Source organism: Acanthopagrus latus, chromosome 9 (genome assembly GCF_904848185.1).
Source record: "Acanthopagrus latus isolate v.2019 chromosome 9, fAcaLat1.1, whole genome shotgun sequence".
Lineage (NCBI taxonomy): Eukaryota > Metazoa > Chordata > Actinopteri > Spariformes > Sparidae > Acanthopagrus > Acanthopagrus latus.
Window position 1 is genome coordinate 9,850,880 of NC_051047.1, and position 24,840 is coordinate 9,875,719.

The following is a 24,840-nucleotide window of genomic DNA, read 5'->3' on the forward strand; positions in this document are numbered from 1 at the left end:
ACGAGACTCTGATGCAATATATGTGGAATTTAGCATCTGATATCAGAGCGAGGACAGAGGGTCAATGTGTTCATGTGAAAGGAGCATGCTTGTCCAAAAGCATAGACTTCAGTGCACACAAAATCAACAGTAAATGGTAGAATTCCACATGTTCATTATTCAATAAACAGTCTTTCAGTCGAGGAGGTCTTGCTCAACAGGAGTAACTTCTAGAGGAGAAACCTTACATCATAACAAAACAATGTAGACCATATTTCATTACATCATTGACAGCAAAACATTTGTTGTTATGCTTTCCACAAATATGGTTACCCTTTGATTTATAGACATAAGTTTGCTTAATGTAGGAAAGACCACCTAAGAAAAATGTCACATAAAACAAAGGAGCAGATACACTGATTTGGAAAGACTTCAAAAAAACAGCATTTATGAAGATGGAGAGTCTAATTTCAGCTGCCTAGTTATTAGAAATAAAACTTCAATCCTGCATTTGCTACCCAGAAAAGTGTCCATGTTTTTACAGTTGTGAAAAAAACAGCACAGTACCTCATGACCTCATACCTCATGAAACTGCGTGGCTTAACCTCAATATTGCATTTGAGTTCGACATCCAAAATCATGATAATGTATACTTTAGAGATCATGAAGAAACAGCTGTAAAACAGTGAGCATTTGTACGACTGAAAGGTTAAAAGGTGTACGCCCTCTGATGGCACTAATGGCAGTTCCGCCCAGTTCTCAGGAATGGCCATAGAATTTCACATATCAAAGTGGCACCCACATGGATTCTAGGACCCAAGGTGATGGTGTGCTCTTGCTTCACAGATCTGTGGGAGAATATTCTATTATAAGATTTAGATCACAAATGAGGTTTTCAAAGGAATCTAAATCATAAGGAAATGATTGGACTCAATGTTTGTCATCAATCCTAAACCCAACATGCAGTAGTCTTGATAGCCTTGAGCTCTATAAGAAGCACAGACGGCAGTAACAGTGCCACATCTGGCACTTAAAACGTATCAATGGCAATAAAAGGCGAATGGGAGCCATACTCAAATATTTAACACCTTCTGTCAGGCACATTAAACAAAACACCCAAATACTGGGAGGGAATGGTGTGTGAGGCAGAAAATATCACCCTTGCTCTATGTAAAAGTTAATCTGAAATATTTCCAAAGGATTCTGTAGTTTCTTAATCCTTCCCTGGTAGTGATAATTAATATGCATTAACAAGACAAAATTGTCAGGACAATCTTGATGAAAAAAAATTAATTACAACTCATTTACAAGAATTCAAGAATCATGGTAAATTTAATTGATTCATCTGGTAATTAAACACCTGTCTGACTTCTCTCTCACTGAACCTTTTCTGATACCTCCATTAAGTCAAGATACTGAGTGAGAACTGAGTAAGGACATCTGCTCTATAGTATGGTAAATTCCATGACAATGAAAATGCAATAGTGCAAAACTTTAAACACAGCATACAATGTTATTAGGCAAAGTTATAACACCTGCAGTGAAGGTGGTTGATTGTCAATCTGATGGTAAAGTCGTCAGCGTATGAAGTATTTTGCAAGAAACGTGGCCCTGACCAAAATCAAGAAGAACAACAGCAGCATGTCTGGTGTCAAAATACATTTATAGACTCTTTAACATCTCACTCTCTCTGTAGCTGGCTTGCTAACTGTATAATTTTCTCTGTTACGCCTCTCTTGCCGAACATGCCTGCAGCACTGTCCTCGTGCCAAAACATACATCAGCCATACAGGATGCGTATTACAAAGTGCTCTGCCAACTTAACCCTGGAAACTGGAGACCAAAGAGGACTCTAGGGCAAAGAATGGGCCAGTCTCCCATGACAGGTGGATATAAAGTGGATATGAGCTGCTCAGGGGAATGAATAGCTCAGGCAGGGGTCTCAAACTTCAATTACCTGGGGGCCATGAACCAGGTTGTTTTCTCTCTCCCTTGCAAGACCTATCATACATCTCCACATGTTAAGGAGAGTTATGCTGCTTTGAGCTTGCAGTATTGCTTACGTCCTCCTAAATCTATATGGTTCATATGTGTTCACTACGGTTGACCTGAACACTTTGAGGCTGCAATCAAAGCCATCGTCATTGTCCAAATCGCTATTCGAAAGAACAAGACTTTGTCCTTATTGCACAGCCCTACCTCCTAACCTAGTCTCTCCTTGGACTCATATTTACAATGACATCAACAAAAGCATAGTCTCTCAGTTTGAGACTCCTAAGCTAACCATGATCTGAGAACATACAGATGGGCTCACTAAGAAATTAATCTATAGCTGTATATAAAAGTGATGAACCTCAACTTGAGTTTGCTGCGGATTAGATCGCTAGTTTGAAAATGTTGAGGAATAGATGTGACAATGCACCGGTCCCAGTCAATATTCGTATTTCTCCTGACTTCATTCTGAAGATACCACTGGGATGAGTAGACAAGCTTTGATCGGGAGAGAGTGAGTCCGGTGAGTCTGAATTTCTCTGCATGTGTTAATGGTTTATTCTGAGGGCAGCCGGTGCCCTTTTGAGTAGACAGGGGCAGGCAGGAGGGATGCAGGCATGCTGCCCCTGGGTTGTGTTCAGATAAATAAACAAAGGCGGCCACATGTGCGACTGCCAACCTGCCGGCCAGCGGACAGTCCTCAGTGAATCAACCCTGGCAATCGTTATTAAGGAGGACTCTGGCTCCGAGCCAGAACTGAAGTTTGGAGGTATTTTCACATGCCTGGCATCGTGTGGGAGTGTGTTTAGACATCAGCATGCATGTGCTTGTCTAGACACCGTGACCACACTAATGAATGAACACAATCTGACTCATGTCACTGTGTGTGAGAGAGCAAGAGAGAGAGCGATGAGTTCAGACCCCATCACCAATTGAAGAGCAAGGGTAAATAAGCACGTGTCTTGGCTTGACTGCCCACCTTAACCGCACCACCTGATGAGTACAGTAAAGAAAGATGTATTAATACTGTTATGTCCTAGGGAAAACTGATATCAAAAATAGGGAGTGGTCCTGTATGTTGTTGTTTTTTTTTTGTTTTTTTTAATACAGTTCCTCAGTACAGTAAGTCTTAATCGTTCAAAGTGACCCAATGAAAACTCCACACAGCACTCATCTTAGGAGCTTCTATCATCCCCTCTTTTCAATGAAAACAAGTGGGGTAAAAGAACTCGGGGACAGCTCAGACAGCTTCATCTGTCTTCCTGATTGATACAGAGAGGGCTTCAGGAGGAAGGGAGGGAGGTTGAGATCGTCACACAGCATCCAAGAGAAAATTCCTCTATGCAGACTCCATCTATTAAGTAAGCCGACACTCTCACGAGGATTCAATATCTGAAGGTCTTTTGGCTGCATTTTGAACCAGCTAAAGGGTTTGCTTTCTGTTTGGTGTTTTTCTTGCTCAGTGTTTGTCCCTTATATACAAGTGTTCATCTTGTCGAGAGAAACTCAAGGTTGCTCTCAGGCCTTGGTGACAACAAGCAGATGCTGCCTGTCTCTGTGCTTGTGTAAGAGAAATGAGAGAAAAATAGAGAGGGGGGTTAGAGACAAAGGGTCTCACTGCTTTTCTCTTCAGCAACAGAATTAGTAACACACCAGTGAAAAAGGTCTGAGGAGGCCGTAATCAGGATTAAAAACTGCAGAGAAAAACACAAACCTCGAGACGTTTCTCAATATTTCACTAAATTGCTTTTTTGTTATTCCCGCAAGATTTGAAACACATGGGCCTTTAGTTACTTATCTTAAGAAACTTGACCAACAACTAGGGAATAATAGGCGTTCCCAGCCACTATGAAAGCTTGGACTAGAGAAGCAGAACTGAAGAGCAGAGAGATGACATCATCTTTCACTAATATGAACCTTCTTGCTTTTTGTCTCTCTCTATATGGGATGAGAACACCAAGTCAGACTTGGTGTTCTCATCCCTACCCAAAGCTGGCTATCCAACACTTCACTGATGTGATTTACTTCAATTACACACATATGCACACATGCCATACACACACATCTCACTCTCATATGGTGAGTAATTAAGGTCCTCTTTGCTGGCAACCTTGTTTCCCTTTGTCTGCCAAGCTGACAGTGATTTCTGTAAATGTGCTAAGAGTTAGGACCAGGAGATGACATAAGCCTCACACGGAGCAATGCCAGGCACAGGCCTATCAATTTCAGTAACACTAACTGTTATGACATGAGGCCTTTGACTCTGGATTAGTCAAGAAAGGCTTATATGGTCTGCATCAGCAAGCTGCTTATTAAAGCCACACAATATTAATTTGTACTTCTAAGACAATGACTGACTGTGTTCAAACTCTTTGATAGGAAGCACATATTCCTCTTTGTTCCAATGTTCAGCTGCTACCCTCAATTATTCCTAATTTTATACTTCCTCCTAGATGGACATGCACTCAGTCAGTAAAAGTGAAAAAGTGCTTCCGTGGAGCAAAGATGATCTGAAGAAACGAGACTCAGAGTCTCCCTTCCACCCTTTACAGGCCCCACAAATCACTATTCAGAGGGCCAACATGCGAAACAAGAGAGAGAAGTGGGAAAGCAGACACAGAAGAGAGGACCTGTCCCGTGATGACTTGTTGTTTCTGCTCAGCATTCTGGAGGGAGAACTACAGGTAGGGTGATTTGTTGTTCCTCTGTGTAGTATTCATTCTATAGTTGTTTATCTGTCTCATTATCTGAAAAGTCACATAAATTGCACTGTGACAAACTGCAATTAATTATCGTTTTCATTGTTGATGTATTTGTTAATTATTCTCTCAATAAATTGATTTGTTGTTTAGTCTACAAAATGTGAAAAATGTTAATCAGTATTTCTAAAAGGCCAAGATGAACCCAAACACATTCAGTGTAACATCAGAAATGAGTAAAGAAACTGAAAAATATTCACATTTATGGAGAATTTTGACTTTCTTAAAAAAAGCAAATACTCAAACTATTAGATTATCAAAATACAGTAGTTTGTAGTTCATCTAATAAATGACAAATAATCAAGTATCAAACAATTAAATCAAATAATTGTAAAAAAACAGTTTCTATGGAAGTTTAAGCCTGCGCTCTACTACTATGTTTGTCACACTACTGTAGGCCAGAGATGAGGTAATTGCTGTATTGAAATCAGAGAAGATGGATTCAGCTCTACTGGGGGCCCACTATGGTTTCAACGCACCGGATGAGGCACTCCGTGCACTACAGAGAGACTCCCTGCGGGCCCAGCAGTACCACCAGCAGGATGTGTACAAGAAACCAATCGCTGAGGTACCAAGAACCAATAATAAGAAACTAGACGCCATATGGAGCAGATAATCAAATTTAACGAGGTGAATCCATTACTGTCTGACGAGAGCATAGATTACCGCTGCATCACTGCACAAATTTGTTATTTTGCGCTACAGGTGTTACATGTGCGGGATTTATTTTTAGCAGTGATTATAAATATGTAAAGTGAAGGATTTTTTTTCCCCTCAGATTTGGTCTGTGGGTTATCCCAAGTAAACAGTACATTCTTTCAGTAAAATAACTGCACAGCAGGGCTTGCCAATCTAACTAGAACACAACACAATATGTTTCATTTCATTTAATTATTGATCAGTTTAATAGGGATCCAATATATTTAATTAAAACCAGGGGATAAGAGGTTGAATTTAACCATTTTGTTTTTAATTCAAATGTTTTTGCTTTTTTTTTTTTTTTTTACATAAGTCAAGGCACACTGTGATCTTCCTCTTCACAGCCTCCTGTGTTGTTTCCCCCTCAGCTCAATCACATGGTGGAGACCCAGAGGCGCTCATCCCAAAGAATGCTCGAGCAGCTCCTGGAGGTGTCCTGCTCACACAGAGGTGCTCTACACATGCTGGAGGAGCAAGACAGGAGCCACAGGGCTTTTATCCATAAGAGCAACGGCCTTACCACTCTACTGGAGCAGGACAGAGAGAGGTTTGTGCACTAAACCCTAGAGGTTCAGATGAATGCTTAAGCAAAAACAACATTGATATTTTATAGCTCCCACCAAATTGGAAGCCTGTGTTGAAGCTAGACTTGTAGAAATATCCAAGCCTTTCAGAATCCCTCCTGATGTAAATAGAAGAGGATTTACAGCGAGTGTAGAGGAGGCTAAGGGATTAAAGTATTTCAGCACACTGGAACAAGCCAGATCGGAGCTCTGTGATGTACACTTGTGCAGGCTTAGATTGGCCTGTAATGCTCTTCATGGCTGAGTGAAAGAGCGAAGGCGCTGCTGGCTGCCGCATTTCTACCAGCCCACTGAATGTGACCTCAAGACTGTACTTAAGAGTTACTCCACTCAGACACAGTCCATTACATCCTGGACTCGGTTAGACCTTGCGGCCAGCCTGGCTCTGTTCACTCTCCCTTGTAAACACATAAACATTCACTCACATGCAATTACATGTACAGTCTAAATTGGCACCCTACTGGTCGATTCGACAGTACCACACGGCACAGGATGAAGCCTTTTTCTAAACTAAGTAAATGGGTTGAGGCTTTGCTGGTGGGTAGAAAGATTCTCTTCCCAAATAGAAAACACATTTAGACGTGGCCTTTGGGCATAGCTAGGTCGAACATGAAGATGGTCACTGGTTCTCCTATGCAATTTGAGGCCCACAGCGGGGCTGTTGTGTTGAAGTCTCGGTTGTCTCGGCTCATGTACAATCCGGTCCACTCTGTAATCTAGCTGTGTCGAGTCTGGACCCGCACTGGGCCTGCAGCCTTGGGAGGAGACTAGTTGTCTGCGTCTTTGTGCCAAAATGAAAAACGCTTTACTGATCCACCACAGGCACACACACACGCAATTAAAGACCAAAAATAGTCATGCCAGTAGGGTGATTAACTTTACTAGAACTCTGTCCATTCAAATACAATGTGGAAAACCGAAACATGCACACATAAAGGCTTTGTGGTCCATCTTGGCCTAATGATGATTAATACATGAGTAGACAGCATGTCTGTGGTGCAGTGTGAACCCTGTGTGGCTCAAACATTTATGACTGCTTCAACACAGAGGATTTTCATCTCCCTGCCTTCCCTCCTTCATGAATTCCTTTCAAGAACACGGGTCTGAAACCTCACACTTAAAGCTATCGCACAAGCTGAAGTATGGGCTGACAGCATGAAGACACTGTGACTCTGCATTAAGGTTGGACTGGTGGAGATATCAATGGGTGTTTGCCTCTGATCAATCAAACATAACGTTACTCAAATTTTAGCACCCCCCCCCCACATCTTCTCTTTGCAGCCCTTTTCCATGCATGGCTTGGTTTAACTCGGCCTATCAGCCCAGCATGGCAGGAATATTTGTTCATCTCCATTACAACAGGGCTGCCTGCTTTAAGATTTGTCTGATGCACTTGTCGTAAGTCAACAACATTCAAAAGCAGCCGACTGATTCATCTATCGAGTAGTCAAAGGAGCGGCCATAAAAGGGTGGATCAACACGTTAGATTTTCTCAAAATTCTTCATAGAAAAAAATCCCTATTTTTTCGCTGCAACAGTTTTTTCCAATAATACAGCTCCACAGGTTAAAGTTTTTTTGTCAGTTGTTGATGAGCTGTTTGCAGAGGTGCAGTAAAAGCATGTGGTCTGCAGCTCTTAATCTTACATCAAACTGCTCTTAATCCCTACACTGTAAATTCTCCACAACAAAAGTCGCCTGTTAATTTGTCATTTCAATGCTTTTATCAGAAAAGCAGCAAAGTCAGAAATAGTGGGCTTTCATCAGCAGTTACTTATGAGGTGGGTCTGGCATACTTAGGCACCCCACTCTGGACATGATCCATCTCAGGCGCTGCACAATTAAACTGGTAATGGAAACAAATCAGTGCGGTATGGTTTGAGTCAGCACAGCTAATAGTGCCTATGGAAAAGCACCATTGGTGAGTGTGCTTGCCACAGTGTTTGGTAGTCCTGGTCCCGGTATGGTCAGGCACACACAGATTACATTTTTTGCACACCGCTCCCAGGGTCTTTCTACTTTTTCAGTACTAGACAGATGACAGATGCTATGAGTACAGTCGGCACACCAAACAGGGAACCACATTTCCATTTTTAAAGAGAAGAGAGTAAGGACAGCTGACTGACAAAATGATGGTGGATGATCAGGAGACAAAGCGCAAAAGCGGAAGCACCTGTTTGGTATATTTTAGAATTAAACTAAGCTTTGACATATTTGCACCATTTTCTGACAATTAACAGAGCAAACTTGTTGATTAATTGGGAGCAGATTAAACCTTAATGAAAAGAATTAGTTGCAAACTAAATAAATTACTGCTCCTTATCAAGCATCCACAACCCATGCATACAGCAATGCTCTTTGCCTATATTATACTGAGTGTCTATTAGCACCCGCTTAAGAAAAAGAGTTTATACTCCCCCTTCTTTGTTTTTCTAACTGCACTTCAGCTTTTTGAGCTCGGCACAAATAGGTTTGAGCTAAGTCAATGCTTGCATTTGTCCACAGGGTAAACAACACGAGGCACATGGTGATATGCCTGTCCCTTTCATCTCCCTCTCCATCCTGTCCTTCTTACAGCTCGCTCTGCAGTAGCCTAAATATTTAACTGAAAGAATTTCCACTCCTACTCCAAATCCTCTTCAACTATCTTTCAATCTCCCTCCCTGTTTCTTTTCAAAGCGTATGCTCTGAGCCAAGAGAGCCTCTCAGACGGGCTTAAAATCAGCATCCCTCTCTCATTTTCAATCCTCTGAAAAAGTAGCTCCACAAGGTGCCATGTGCACAGCAGATGACCTGTTTCAGCTGTGAACTATACGGTAAAATTCCAGTCACGGCATATAATTACTTTATGCCATAGTACGATCCCTGTTGCGTGTCAAAGGATGATTACATCTGCACATCACAATGCAGCAATCTGGTTGTTCCAACCTCAGCTATCAGAACATGCTCTAAGTCTGTGTATGTTTCCTGTGGTCTGTCACTGGGCTGGCAGCATCTCAGCATTAACCTCACACACATGTTCAACACACCAAAGACAGTCATGCTCTCATCTGTTCACTTGAGTTATGAATCACAAACTTTTAATAGGCTCTACCCTACACCCACAAACTCATGTGGTCTTCTCATCAATATATTTAACATCATACACAATTATTGCTACAGATATAGGAAAGGAATGCAGACTAAAAGTTTACAGCTGTGTGGCTGTATCAGGCATGCTATCGTCTTCCTAGTATGGCAAAATTAAGTCGTGTTGTTCAGCCAATCATAGTGTACAAAATCCTTGACACCATACCCTTAAACAACCAGCCTAACCTTTTTTGTGTGGTCACTGGAGGGTTTGCTGTTAGAGCATGTGTTCAATATGATCCCACGAAAAAAACAAAAACAAAAAAAAACCTGTTAATGGTAAAGTCAACATGCTCACCTGGTCAATAGGTATAATATAGTACATGAGATATACATAAGAAAGGTGAAAGTCGTGGGATCACAAGGGTCACCTCCCCTCTGACCCCGATTTCCATTAATACCTGCTGAGATATTTCAATCTGGACCAAAGAGGTGGACCATAGACCAGACTGTCACCGCCATCTCCAGGACCATACTGCTAGGGTGGCTAATGAGCGGTCATTGAAAAACTTAAAGAAACGAGCTCTCTCACTTGGTTAAACATGGTGGAGAAAACATTTTGAAGACTATGCTCAAAAGAAAAGGACAAAGTCAACTGTGTTGTGGCGGAAACCCACAGCTGTTCTGTCCATCCCTCACAGTCAAATCCACCATCTGCCTGCTCAGCCAATAATGTGTCAGAGGAAGAAGTGAATAAATTACCATAGGAGTCTGGCAGTGCATTACTTCGGAGCAAAACCGCTGTTCTGATTGCAAGCTGTTGGGTGCATTTATTAGCTATACCTAGCATACGAGGTCAGTTTAGTCATTCCTTCAATATTATTAAAGGTGCTGATAAATGAATAAAACAAATCCAGAGCAGACTGCCTGAGCAGCTGCTTTTCTTTTTGCAGCTTCAATTTGCCTTTTCCATGACCCTTTAAAGCCGTGCTTAGCACAAATGATGGATTTGTGAAAGGCAGCAGCTAAAAAAGAAAAAAAAAAAAAAACTCAATATCTCTAAATTACACCCTGGATGAAAAAAGGGGCCATGACAACAGAGTGCTACTCTCATATAAAAAGGGGCATATTACATATCGGCAATGTTTGAGGGTTTTCTTGGAAATGCCTTTGAGGGATCATGCTTGTAATTGAGGACAGACGATGCAATGCCAACCCCTCCTCTAAGGGAAACAGGACCTCATGAACTCTGATTTGGGAGTTGGTTTGTGGATAGGGACTGCAAAGTATGAGGAGGATTTCTCTTTCACTTTCAACAAACAGAGAAATAGCTCATCTTACTAGAGAGTTGTTAGGGCCAAAGCTGAATAATCTCACAGGTTAATTTATAGACCACAGCCTCGTCTGATCTGCAGCTAACAACTAGAGCCCACAGCTGATAATCTGATTAGTATTCAGTAAGTAGTGGACAGTTTCAATTAGTACTATTTATTCTAAATACCCATATATCGGATATTATTGGATTCCTTCCTATAATAGTTTGAATTGTGTTCTATTGCATTCTTTTTTAGAATATTCATTAAAAGAGCAGTGTCACTGCTGATATGTGGACTGTTCAGACAGGATTTTACTTCCAGCAAAAACACAATTTCTCTGGGAATTAAATCAAAAATAGCACAAAGGATCTTTTTCTGCATTATAATTAAAGACGCTCCGCCCAGGAATTTTGGGGCTGATCACCAATCACTGCAAGCAGTATCAACCAATACCCATCACCAATCACCAATCAAAATGTTTCTTTACTTTGTCATCTGATGTTTTTAGTTATTCGTGGCATAAATAAATACATTATTATATTAAATTTATTCATGTATTAATGAATTTACTACTAAAAAAAGTAAATACCTACTTTCTACCTTTGACTAAATTGTTGGATTGACAAAATGATATTTAAAGCAAAATGAAAAACATGTTTAGGAGATGTGATAAGAGATGACAACGTATAGCCCACATTTAAAATGCTCAGAGACCATTCACCAAAGCAATGAGTTGTATCACTGCAGAGCTGCTGAATCTGGAGTTGACAGAAAGTTTCAATAACCATGGAGATGCTGTTTGCACATTTATAAATTATGTGTTCTTGTCGAATGCTTCTGACATCTATCTAAATGGTTTGGCATAAGCACGTCCATAGCAGTTAATATGGTCTGTCTTTTCTGCTGCACACATGTTCTGCACTGTTGTGCAAGCTTTCATTGCTTTCTTTAAAAAGAAATGAACAATCTACATGGACTTTCATATCTGGTGTGAAAACGCTTGAGAACATAAATATTTAAAAGTGAAGCTGAAGTGTGTCTTTAAGGCTGTAAATTCTTGTGTGATGACAACATGACACAGGGGAAATAGTTCTCCTTTAATTGGGGTCTAGATGGATTTTCTTGACAGAAAGACATACCACCTGAGGTATATTTCCCCGATGTGTGCTGGACCTAGACGCCAAAGTGCTAGACAGTTCTCCCTGAGGGGAACATGTGTCACACGCAAGACCTTTAAGTTTGTTTTCTCCTGCAGCACTAGTAGTACTATCATCAAGACAGCTATAATACAATTAATTTTTCCATTAGGATTTTTGTCATTCTTGCTGTGACTGACGAGTCTTGCAGTGGAATGATTAGAGTATAATCTGTCGTCCCTCCTTGCTCCACTGAGCACGTAGATTTGAATTGAGTGATACTGTAAGAAGACACAGGAATACAGCAGAAATAGATGATGGCAGAAGAAAAGTAAAAATTGCAATTCGTAGATAAGAGCACAGAGGTAGGGTGATGAACAAAATGACAGCAGGAGACAAAGATGGAGAAGCAGTGTGGGGAGGAGAGAGAGAACAAAAGAGGGACATATGGATGTAATTGAGGGCCGATGAACTGATGATGTCATCTCTCAGTCAGGTTATCGGGCCCAAGGCAAAGCAGCTACGACTCACAAAACATCTCTCTCTTCCTAAAACATATGAGAGCACAACACACACACACACACACACACACAATTCAATACACAGGCTCAGATGACTCACAGTGCCAAAGACGTACCATATTAGGCCTAGCACCTCTGTAGCATAGTTGACATGTTTGGTCAATCTAATCCTACAAACTGGAAGTGTTAGCCGTTCTAGTTTAAATAGTGATTGAGGCTTTACTTTTCTCCACACACGCACACATACGCGCACACGCGCACACACACACACACACACACACACACACACACACACACACACACACACACACACACACACACACACACACACACACACACACACACACACACACACACACTCTGTCCTTCCCATTAGCCTCTTTGGCATGGCTACACAATGACCTCATCTGGATTGGGCTGAACTCCAGTAACAACACACACACACACACACACACACACACACACACACACACACACACACACTCACACACTCACACACAGCAGTAGAGCCTGTACAGTCCCATATAAGGACTTGCTGATGATGTAATGGGCGCCACTGACTGCGAGTGAGACTCAGTGTGCAGAGCACTTCTCATAATGTTTAGTTTTCCGGATGGAATGTCCACATCACTGGGATCTCCGGGAAAAGGAGAGGTGAAAGAATAGAGACAACTTATTCTCTGCGGATTTTAAAAAGGACACTGGCCAACAGCACAGCACAGGTAGGAACAGTCAAAAGACTTGAAAGACGTGAAAGGTATATTTAGAAACCTGTGTCATTTAAAAGCTTGCTTTATAACAGTAAGATAAGGTTAAGGGCAAAGTATGTATTGCACAGTTCTGCGAAGGTTCGACAGATTAAATGTTTTACAATGCCAAGTTCATTTTTACAAAAGTGTGCACTTCAAAAAGCTATCTCGAAAGACAGTAACTTAAGTCTAACTTGGAAACTTTTGACCTGAAACCTATGGCATCAAATTTTTTTACAATTAACTTTTTGCAAGTTTTTACCATATAAAATACAATCTTGAGGTTAGGTTGTATGTATTGCAGCAGTATACATCTCCAACTAAAAATTTCCAGACCCTGCAGAAAATTTTATATTTTCTATCTCAACCCATCCACCCACACACATACACGCTGTTGCTGTAAGGAATTGGTATCTTTAAAGCAAAGCTACAGATGCTCTAAATGTTACATTTCTAGATGCTGTTCTCTTAAAGAAAAACGTAAGCAATTTGTGGTATGATTTTTTTACTTTGACCATTAGCTCCTCTGAAGATGAAGGTGAAGAACCAAACTGTGAACATGGACGTATGTGCAGGCAGCTCATAGTGAATAGCAAAGATCAACTGGTGAACATTTACTTTGAAGCGTGCCTCACTTGTAATAACATATGACAAATGTACAGTGTCTATTAAATGTATTTGTAGATTGCTGGTTCGCATTTGGGGAAATGTGAGGATTGACAGCACTTGCTAATGTAGCCCGTCTGTAATTACTTATGGAACCGGGGGGAATTCCTGCCCTTCCTAGATGGAAATGGGGTAGCTTTTTCGATGTGCACAGAAGGAGGGTGATTGGGTGCAGCGCTGAGGGTACTCAAGGGTAGAGGAACTTCTTAATTAACAAACACTCCCTGCCAAGGGACCATCTGCCGTGATACTCAAAACATCATATTGAACGCATGCTGCCTGGAGAGAAGAGTAAAACAACATGGAATACATGGACATATACTCCTGTTTTAGGGTTTACAGGCAGGCACACACACATACAAATTCAGACAGATGTACAAAACAGAAAAGACAGTACATTCCCAGCTTCTGGATAAATTTGAGTGGGGAGGAAATTGTGATTCAAATTCTTCTGAAAATGAAAATAAATGTTTATACTTGAAATGCACAACTGTTACTGGTGTTTAAAAGTTGTGGCCAAGAGGTTACGTATAAATATGAAAAAGTGGCTTTGGGGGAACAGTTACACAATAAAATCAGTCCACAACATCCTGTTTCACAGCAACGTCATGTGTTTTCCTCAACAGACTCCAGCTTCTGATTGTGAAGGAGAGAAAATACCAGGAAATAAAGGAGAAAAAACGTGAAAGAGAGATATCAACTCTAAAGGACGAGCTGAGGAAGCTGAAGGCTTTTGCACTGCTGGTTGTAAAACAGCAACAATTTCTGAGCAGGCTGCTGGAGGAAGAGAGGCTTAATATCAAACAACTGACTGCCATCACTGACCACATCGAGCAGGAAGTCAGTGCTGCCTACCCCAGGGCAGAAAAGGAGGAGCTCAAACCCCTCAACCTGGAGGTGAAGCACCATAACCAAGTTTCCATCTTCAACCAAAACGACAACACCATGACAGCCCCAAGCCTGCTGTCAGAGGTTGAGGTTTTGAGGAGAAGAGTTGTGGAAATGGAGGGAAAGGATGAGGAGCTGCTACGTATGTGGGACCAGTGCAGAGACTTGGACCATAGACTAGCACAAGAGACCAGCCACTGCCGGAGCTTGAGAGTTGAGGTGGATAAACTCAATGGCAGGATAAGTGAACTGGACAGAATGGAGGAGGCTTTAGGTAAGAGCAAACAGGACTGCAATATTCTGAAGGGTAGCTTGGAGAGAGAGAGAGAGGTTAGCAAGATGCTGTCTGGTGAGCTTGACACTCTGAAAGTTAGGGTGAGAGAGCTGGAGGCCACTGAGGGCCAACTGGAAAAGAGTGCAACTGTGATTAGACAGGACCTGGCCAAGCTCAGGTCACTGACTGTAGCTCTGGTGGAGGAAAGAAAGAACATGGCTGAAAGGCTCCGACAGGCTGAAGAAAAACTCAACAGGAAGGAGGGCAACAGAAATGAGCAAAGCAATTTGGCAACAATGACAGAAAGACTTAGAGACGAGAGGCAGCAGGCACTGAGGTCTAAGGCAGATTTAGAGGAAAGGATTAAGGGCATAGCAAAGGAAAAAGATGAGCTCCACGATAGACTACAGAAAGAGGAGGAGAGGAACGATGAGCTGCAGAGCAAAATCACCATAATGAAGAAAAGGTTACAGGTCTTGGAAAACAGGAAAGAGAAAGAGGAGAAGTACACACACAGCTCTATTCCAAACAAGCCAATCCATCACTGCCAGGCAGAGGACAACAAAGTCAAAGAATTGACCGAGGAGCTAGATAGGCTGCGAAAGAGACTACAGGACAAGGAGATGTTGGAGGGAGAACTGATGAAGGTAGAAGAGGACTATGAGTCCCTGGAAAAGAGGTTTAAGGATGAACAGAGGAGGTCCCAGGCTCTCACAGAGGAGCTTGAGTTAGCAAAGAGGGAGCTTTCCAGGTATGACCAGGCAGAGAAGCAGGAGGTCAACCAGGAACACCAACTCCTTTGCCGTCTTCAGAAGGAGCAGGTCAAGGCCAGACTGTTGGGCAGAGAGGTAGATTCCTTGAAGGAGAAACTCCAGAAGCTGATGGGAACTGAGGAGTCCATCTGCAGGGTTCAGACGGATCACTCTGTGCTGCAGAGAAAACTAACTCAGCAGGAGGCCAGAAACAGAGAACTGGCCAAAGAGACAGAGGAACTGAGAAGTGAGCTAGACAGTTACAGACAAATCAAGAATCTTACATCTGGTGCAAGCAGACAACACTTTTCAGACCTTCGTATGACCACCAAGGAGGTTCAAACTGAGGAGGAGGGTAACCTGCCTCCTGACTACAGCGAGCACAGCGAGCACCTAAATGAAGAATATGAGGACCCAAACCACAATGCAGAAGTCATAAACAGAAGAAGCTCTCTTGTCAACAACCTAAACAGCTTGAACAGTGCAAATAATAACATGAACCAATTCAGCAGCCATTCAGCCAATGGCATAGATACGCACCAATCGGTTAATGGAGAGGTGATGATGCTTACACACAGCCCAGGGCAGCCCTTACACATAAAAGTAACACCACACCTTATACTCAACACAGCTACTCTCGAGATTAGCAGCCCCACTGGAGACACAGCTACATCCTACACCAGCACAGCTGTCATTCCAACAAGCGGAGCCTCGCCTAAACAGAGAATAACCATCTTCCAGAACTCAGCTTTGTCTGCAGTTAATACCAAAACTCCCCCTTCAAGCCCTGATCGCACCGTCTCCCCACTTAATGGAACGCCCATAACTCGGGCCTTAAGTCCAAATTCATCACGCTCTGTGACCCCTGACCACAACAATTCCCCCATTCAGATAGTAACAGTCAGGACCTGTTCTCCAGAGCCAACAGAGGTCGCCAATCAGACTGTTTTCTGCAAGACTCCAGAGCGCCAGAACAGCTGGCATCATCAGAAGTCCAACAGCACGGACACAAGTCCCAGCATCATTACCGCAGATGATAACAAAATCCACATCCATCTGGGGAGCCCATATATCCAGTCTCTGAACGGTATGACCCACAGCATGCCACAGCCTGTTGGGCCATACTATCTCCGACATGAGCAAAGGACTCAAGTGCTCTCTAATGGCTGTCATGTCAAAGGTGTTGGTAAGATTACAAGTAGCATTACTATATCCCCTGCTACCTCTTCAGCTTCACATTCCTCAAACATTACAGTAAGTGGCCTTTGATTAGGTGAATACACACACACACACACACACACACACACACACACACACACACACACACACACACACACACACACACACACACACACACACACACACACACACACACACACACATTCTTATGAACATACAGTATTATGTTCTAAATAAAATTCCTAGGCTAGATAACTAAAACACTTCTTGACCCCAGTTTGTTGTATTTTGTAACAGTCAAATAAATACTTTGTGGTATTTGTCTAGAACAGCCTTTGTAACAGGCCGGTAAACTTCAGCTCAATAGTCTGTCCCTAAACCTACTGACTTAAACAACAATATATTGAATGTATGGCATGTTTTTTCTAGTGCCTGTATGAGATCTAAATGAGACATCATAGCAACCAAATGTGTGATGTGCTTGATATCATTTTCTGTTTAATTCATGTTTTTGCTCTTCATTAAAAGTGTTGTGTTGTTCTTATTGTGTCACCTTGAAAACTTTTGAGAGGGGGTTGGCATCAGCATAGCCAACAGGCTTCTCACCAATCTAAATGTTAAACAGTTGGAATCAGAGAAGAGGCCAAGAGACCAAGACCGACTCCAGATGGGAGTGATGTCAAAAATATTGATGAATATCAATTATTAATATTTGGCTTCAAAACTTATTTTCTACAGTATCTATACACCTGTACAAGTTGTGCTTCCTCACTCTCTCTGACAGCAAGTTGGAACTCATTGTCCCATCTCTTACTAATCTTCTGACTAAGGTTAGAAGTAAATTAACTTTGATGCTGTTGTGCTTAACACACAGTAAACAAGCCTATTTATATCCTTCACTTATAATGCAGTTTTCCCCATAGTACTGATTACCTATATGTTTCAAGGTAGTGCAAGTTAGAAATTGCATTATTGTGACAATGCTAGCATACATCACAGCATAATGGACCAGCAACAATTATTGAAGAACTCTTATCTGTTAGTTTGTCACATTTTTGACCCTAAAATGAAGTGAAAGGAGAAATGTAAAAGTTAAATAAGTAGAAAAGGTTTGTGAATTTGCTTGGTTTGATTCAAAAGTTGAGTCACCCACCATCTTTGACACTGCAAAATTCCTCACACTCAGTGTGTGTAACTGCAAGGGTGAAAATCTCCTTCAAATATGCAAGGAAAACTCAGCTCATGTTATTCTGACACAATAAAACTTGGAACACCCAGTGCTGGTGGTGCTGTTCAGGTGTTAAGGTGAATGCATGATAAAACCTTTTGTTATTTTGAGTACAAATTATGCACTTAAATGTGTCATCATTAATGCAACACATTTGAAACTGAGGACTGATATACAATTCCCTATAAACTTAAGCATAAATCCAATAACACATTTCCTCAGCTTCTCCTCATTTACTCTAAAAAGAACTGACAGCTATTAAAAGGCAGTAATTGGCAAGCCATCGCTGGTCAATCTGGCTTTGCTTTTTTCAGCACATGTCCTGCGAGCTAAACCTAATATTCCTAATGGATAGATAACTGATACACAGTTTCTGGCAGCATTATAGCTTTGTTGACTTGCTTTACTTTCTGGACATTTTCTTTTTCTTCCTGCACCAAATTCAAAACAGGTCAGTGGTCTGCGTGTCACTTAAATGGTAATAAAAACATACACAATATTTTTCAATTAGCTTTAAAAAATCTTCCATTGCTCAAACTGGTCTGTCTGCATTCAGGAAGAAAAGCCCTATCGGAATATTTAAAAAAGGTAAGAGGGACACAGTTATTAACTACATTTGAAAAAAAGGAATGTGTCACAAATCATTTTTGAATTAAGGATATGAGTTTGCATCTCTGAGTGTAAGCATACCAATATGAGCAGTATAGAAACCTTATTACAGACAAAAAATTTGTCTCAATGTATCCAACTTCCAAAACAACACACACACAGCAAAGGGATGACTTTTGCAATATGTGGGAACCCTCAGTTACACAACATGATCTAATTTATATACAATTTTAATCAATAAGCCAAAAAGATGTATTTTATAATGTCTGTATTTCTTTGATTGCAATAATACATTAAATGCTCTCATCTCTGAGTAAAGTAGTCTGATAAACATCTGGTGTGTTTAAATGAACCCTATAAACTTACTTGAATATCTGTAGTTGGAGCAGCCAGTTCCTTTAAATAAAGTGGACAATTGTAAAACCATAAAACCTTAAACACAACATTCAAGCCATGGTTTTAAGTCAACAGACCAAGCACTAGATATGGTCAACACCACAAATTATATTGTATAACTATATAATGTGGCAGAATTAAACGGCCTAAGACACCAACTGGCTGTTTAATAGCTTTAGCAAAGTCTATAATATAGGCTCTATATTAAGGCCAAAGTTGTGATGGTTTGGGTAATGTAAGAAACTAGATGATAGTACCAGGGGACACCACATAATCTCCTGTGGTTGGAGAAGCTGGTAGAGAACCGACATAGCAGGTATATGATGACAAATGTGGAGAAACATAAACTACACTGACATCACCCACTGCCAAGGTGGAAACCAGATGAGGCATTTGATGACAGTTTGGAGCAAACCGTAGCGTGACAGAGGACTCATGAGAATCTTTGTCATTAGTGTGAGAGTGTTTAGCCACAGGACACGTCACCATAAAAGTCATACTGCTTCTCATGAATCTCCTGTTCATTCATAAGACTTCAAAGTCTTTCCCATGCTCTATCTATCAGACTTCAAGTCTCCTTTTCTGCCGTGTCAATTTGGAGTCAGCCGTACGCCTTCTCTGTCAAGCATTTCTTGCACACAAATGTGAGTAAGGATGGGAAGTCAGTTGGGGTAAAGGGGCCAAACAAGGGGTGGGGGGGGAAGAAGTGCATACATTTTCTTTCAGATTTCCTCTGCAAGGTGAATCGTGCAACTCGCTGGAGTGCAGTATAGATGCTGTTATATGAGATATTATGGTAAAGCTTAACAAATAACGGTGTCAAAACAATCATACAGAGGAACTGAATCTCATCACAGCTCAAGTACACCATGGTGCAGCCAAGGTGTCCATACATGTCCGTCTATGTTCCCCTTTCAAAAGTAAAACAAGATGAAAACAAATGCTTCACAGAAAAAAGTAAATAAATCTACAGTTGTGAACATCAGGTGAACTACTCCTTACAGATAGTGAGACTCAAAAAGGACAGGCCTATGATCACTACATGTTTATCACTACAGCCTGATGTTGCAAAATAACTCCTTAATTCAAGTATTCAAAGTATATTAACTTATACTTTTTGATAATTATATTAATAAAACGTGATTGTAATGCAGATGTCTAAGCAGTATCTGAAGTATATTGCAAGAAAACACACTAACATACCTGGTCTGAAACATGTCAAAAATTAAATGTTACACACGATATCAAAGCATTAAAAAAGTGTGTGATAATAATGCCAGATGCTACTCAAAAATCTGGTAATTTAATTTTGTGCTCACTTGCAAACAGTTTATCGATCATTTATTTTAGGTATAGGTACTAGGTATAGGTGTAGGTACTTTCACAACCAGAACTCATGTATTTTTTTATCACTTTTCCCTAACGTGCACAGCTATTATCTTTTGTGTGTGCCGTTTAAGCATGCACTTTCGTGAGAGACAGAGAAAGAAAAAGGACAGAGAGGGGGATGTCTATGTCTGAATGAGCTCAATATAAAAGTTTCAATGTAATACCTCCTGAAAACGCACTATATCTTATTCTGCTCGGCAACTCTGCGACACTTTGCTGTCCAAAGCAATCAGGTTAATAATCCTTACAGGACATGACTGCCCTCTATTGGTATGCAGAGTGCATGAAGCGATGCAAGGTATAGCCGCAGGGAACTTCCTCTGTTGATGTTGCGTAGATGAGAACGGGCACAGCAGAATGAATGCAGAAAGTTGTGAAGAGGAGAGAGCTAAATGTGATGTTCAAGGGAAGGTACGGGCCATGGCAGACAGCGTCAGGGAAACATAAACGTTACAGTTATTAATGTACTTTCTGCGAGGACCCCTCACGCTGTCATGACGTTACTAACACACGCACACACGTGTGTTTACACGCCTTCTGCTCGTAACAACGCTTGCTGCTCTTGCTAACTGCCCCTGTCCAAACAGGTCAGGAGTTAGCTCCACAGAAAACAGCTGCCACTTTGTGGGCTACACTTGTTGTTATGGCAACTGACGTTAACGGCTCACATGGGTTTCAGTGTATCTAAAGCAACTCAGTGAGTACCGTAGCTGTGCGGCTAACGTTAGCTTACAGTTAGCTATAACAAACCGGCATTTCTAGCGTCAGCTGAGAGCAAACGTCACCAGTTAGCTTGTCAGGACGCACAGAAAGCTCCCGGACCACAAGTCACACAAACGCTAAAAATGAAAGACACTGGACTTGAGCAAGTTACCTGATTTACCCTCGTGCGCCCACCACTCATCTCCCAAGTCGTCCCCCATTTTCTTCAACGAGTTGTCTGTCCAATCCAAATCTACCGCTGGGAGAGCACGCTGAGGGTGCGTTCAGGGCAGCATGTTTAAAATGACACACACCGAATGAACCAAGAGACTTGCTTTCAACACTTCATAATTTAAACTCTCATTGTGGTGTATGGGGGTTGACGAAAGGGAACTTCAAAAGAACATACCCTTAGTTTTATGATTAGTCGGCCAAACCCCCGATTTCTGAAGTCACGGCGGGAACTTTGAAGTTTACTGTGTTTGGCCCGAGGAACGCAAATGTCACAGTAGCTCAAGTTGTTAAAGGGCAAATCCACCATTTCTGCATCTTTACAAATGTTGTGTGTGTATATACAGTATATACACACACACAATATTTGTAAATATGCAGAAATATATATATAATATATATATACACACACACACGACACATATATATAAGTATACACACACACCATATTTTTTCCAAGCATTCTTATTCTTTTTCTAGACCTGTAGCACTACCCACAATACGACTAGCCGCTAAGTGACCTTACGCCACAAGACCTGTAAACACACTGTTATATGTGTGTATGTGTCTCTTTGTTCTCCTCTTGATTTGCCTACATTTGAAAAAAAAAAAACATTATTATTTAAAATCATTTTTACATTGCCTCACTTCCAATCATCAAGCTGATATCGCTTTTAAATAAGTACCACCTAAACTTTAATAACCAATTGGATAGGAAAACAAGTTCCCAGCTGGCTGCAGGGCTTTTTCCTATAATGCCCCTTTCCTCTGGAATAACCTCCCTGCTGATAGCTTTCTCCTCCTCCTCCTCCTCTATTTTCACTCAGGCTCCTTTCTGCTGGACCACGGACCCCTGGGAACATCTCTCTCTCCTGACTCCTGCTGCCTCACATATTTTCGGATCTATATCGTCATACCCTGGGCTCCGCTGCATCATTGCTCTCTTCTCTATCTCCTATGTGTGGATTTCTGTCAAATTTGATGCCTCTTGATTTCAATGTTTTCTTTTTTTGCTAATTATCTTGTGTGGCCTGCACTCTTCCAGGTCACCATGGTGGAGTGGAGGTCGTGTGACTCTGGCACCACTTGGCAGTGCCTCGATGGCTCTCCCTGAGGATTCTTCAGTCTTTTTTTTTTCCTCACTCGAATTGAGGGTCTACGGACAGAGGATGTTGTTCACTGCACAGAATGTAAAGCAAATGAGACAATGCCGCTGTAATTTGGGGTTATATAAATAGAATACAACCAGAATATGACTGACTGACTCACATTCAGTGCTACTAATGCTGCAAGTTTCTCTTTTTTGTTTATATAGTGAAATGGTCTAGCTGGTCAAGTTGGGCTTGTTATGTCAAAGCTGTAACATGGTTGCTTTGAAGAAAAATAAAATGTTCTTTTCTTTTATTTGAAAAAAAAGTTAGCTGTACTCCCTGGCAACAGTCTCTCTAAACACGCCTTGCCAAAGGCAAGAAAAACACTTTGTGATGTCTGGAAAAACAGGGTGATAAAGATAATTTGTCTATCATCTGTCTGACGTACAGCCACATGATCGCCAAAGTCAAAGATTTACTGCTGCTCAACAACAGCTCACACAAAGCGCGTAGTGCCAACAAAATAGCCGACAGCAGGCGCTTCCTAAGCTCGGTGCTCCCTTGCAGGCACAGAGAGTAATAATCTATAAATGCAGTTCCTGCCTGCTCGATGTGTGCTTTTATTTTTGTGAACATCAATTGAAATTCTCTACATTTTGCAAGCAAGGAGCTTTCTATCTTCTTTGTTGTTTTACTGTCTGGGTCAGTTGGAAGCCCCGCTGCGTTTCCCAACTGCATTTGATGTTGAAGGTAATGAGGACATGTTTTAGGGGAGAGCATTTTTAATGCAGTACCATGAAATAGCAGAAATCCCATGACTTCCCTTTTGCCAATATAGGTACCTCAGAAAGGCTTTTTTCATGCTTTAGTGTAATCTTATAGGTGGTTGTAGGAGTAATGGCTTTATTATTGTCTGGATGTGTCACTAGAATAAAAGTGCATCTTTTTGCTTCAGTCACTTTTGTTCTCTCTGACAGCTAATTAAACTGTATGCCAGGTAAATGATCTCTCCGAGTCATATTTAGATTTTACACCTCAAACGTTGACCTTCTTTCATGTGACATGTGCAATTACAGACTAAACCCTCATTATTCATCATAAGGTGACATTTTCACAGAGGGAGCTGTAACCCACTGTTCTACTAAGCGTTTTGACCCCATGTGCATTACAAAACACACACATTGTTGCATCTTCTGTCATTTTGGTTCGGGCTGGGTGATGTTATTTTAAAACACAGAGGGAAAGGAAGGAGAGGAGAAAGGAGGAGAAGGAGGACGTGTTTGGAATAGTGCCCTCTTTTCTGCAGCTGTAGCGGAGGGGAGGGACAGGTCCTCTGGGAGTAATTGCATGCCTTTTTGTCTTCCTATCGGAATAACACATTTCTGGCTGGTAGAGGCTATGAGATGCCTGATTAAAGCTTCGCTGCAAAAAATAAGAGAAGAAAGAGAAAGAAGAGACTGATTACTGGGGAAATTATAAAGGGATCAGAATGGTTATGCTGTGTAACCCTCAAAATGGGGGAAGAAAAACAAATCAAGAAAGAGAAAGGAAGGACGCAGTCAACACATTGCGCCGAGGTCTGCCAACATTCAGGCAGGACAATGGATCCTAAATGGCAGCTTTGTATGTAATTAAGCATCATTCCTGTAAAACACAGGCCTCTTCCTCATTTGTCATTCTCTCTGTTCGTCGTTTGGCTGCATGTTCACTAGGAATAATATGCTGTGCAAAAAACCCCACAATCCTGTCTCTCTAGACCCCAGGGAAACTTTGAAACTTCAAAATCTGCTTTTTCAGCCAACCTGTGAGTACGAGACAGAATGCGCTCTTTGAAAGGGCTAAACTGCACATGGGGGCTCACTATCGTAAAATTCTCATTAAATGATCGCAGCCCTGCACTATCCGAGCATGAATGTGTTGTGAGGATAAGATGGCAATGACCCCCATGGGAGCCTTTGAGGAAGAGGCTGTTTAAGATATTGCGATTGCGTGCATTTGCTGACCGGATATCAAACGTGGAAAATGTATAACTTAGTTAGCATGTCTTAAACTGAGGCTGACATTTTGGGGTATGCACAAATTTGTTTCCTTGCAGTAAGTTTGTTGGAAGAATCGATACCACTCTTATATTTGTTGGTTAAATAAGAAAAACTTGTAGCCAGCAGCTGGTTACCCCGATGACAAGAAATCACTGCACCAGGCCAAGAAAGCGTCCTTCAAACAGCGCACTATGAGACCCCAGCCAGTCGGTTTTACATGAAACATGTAAATAAGTGAGTTTTTGGAGGTGCTGATGGGTTCTGTTTGGACGACGCCAGGATAGTTGTTTCTCCTGTTTCCAGGCCTTTATGCTAAGCAACACTAAGTTTAAATAACCAGCTGCTTTCTTTGGCTTCAAATGTAACAGCGGCTCCGCGAGTGCTATCGATCGTCTCATCTACCTCTGGCATGAAACACAATGACACAAGTGTTTTTTTCCAAAAAATGTCATACTCGCCTCAACTGCTCAACTGAACAGACTGCTTCTGTATACATTATGTGAAAATTGTTTCAATAATGATGACAGTTTTACATTTATCTTCAGATAATACTGCTGCAAAATAGGGGGGAAAAACAACACGGTGCACAGAGAT

General features: G+C 41.4%; 2 protein-coding genes and 1 long non-coding RNA gene across 5 annotated transcripts in view; 2 read left to right on the plus strand and 1 right to left on the minus strand.

Annotated features, from left to right (window-relative positions):
- The window catches only part of cmss1 (cms1 ribosomal small subunit homolog), a 33,925-nt gene extending 12,716 nt beyond the window's left edge, over positions 1–21,209 (minus strand). For both annotated transcript variants that reach the window (XM_037108831.1, XM_037108830.1), the window contains exon 1: positions 21,058–21,209. In XM_037108831.1, coding sequence (XP_036964726.1) covers positions 21,058–21,106 — 49 coding nt within the window. In that variant the 5' untranslated portion in view covers positions 21,107–21,209. The remainder of the gene's footprint in view (positions 1–21,057) is intronic.
- LOC119025349 (filamin A-interacting protein 1-like) lies at positions 4,257–16,752 on the plus strand. Of its 2 annotated transcripts, XM_037108832.1 has the most exons (4): positions 4,257–4,655; positions 5,128–5,298; positions 5,798–5,976; positions 14,095–16,752. In XM_037108832.1, the coding sequence occupies exons 1-4, from the start codon at positions 4,425–4,427 to the stop codon at positions 16,649–16,651; spliced, it is 3,138 nt and encodes a 1,045-aa protein (XP_036964727.1). In that variant the 5' UTR covers positions 4,257–4,424; the 3' UTR covers positions 16,652–16,752. The 2 variants fall into 2 exon arrangements, 1 of the variants encoding a protein (XP_036964727.1); XR_005076784.1 differs by lacking the exons at positions 4,257–4,655; positions 5,128–5,298; positions 5,798–5,976 and adding an exon at positions 12,477–12,775 and having other exon boundaries at positions 14,095–14,228.
- LOC119025350 lies at positions 20,274–23,115 on the plus strand. The gene is made up of 3 exons (XR_005076785.1): positions 20,274–20,594; positions 21,944–22,075; positions 22,162–23,115. It is a non-coding gene; the product is annotated as an uncharacterized LOC119025350 (long non-coding RNA).
- Positions 23,116–24,840: the final 1,725 nt, after the last annotated feature.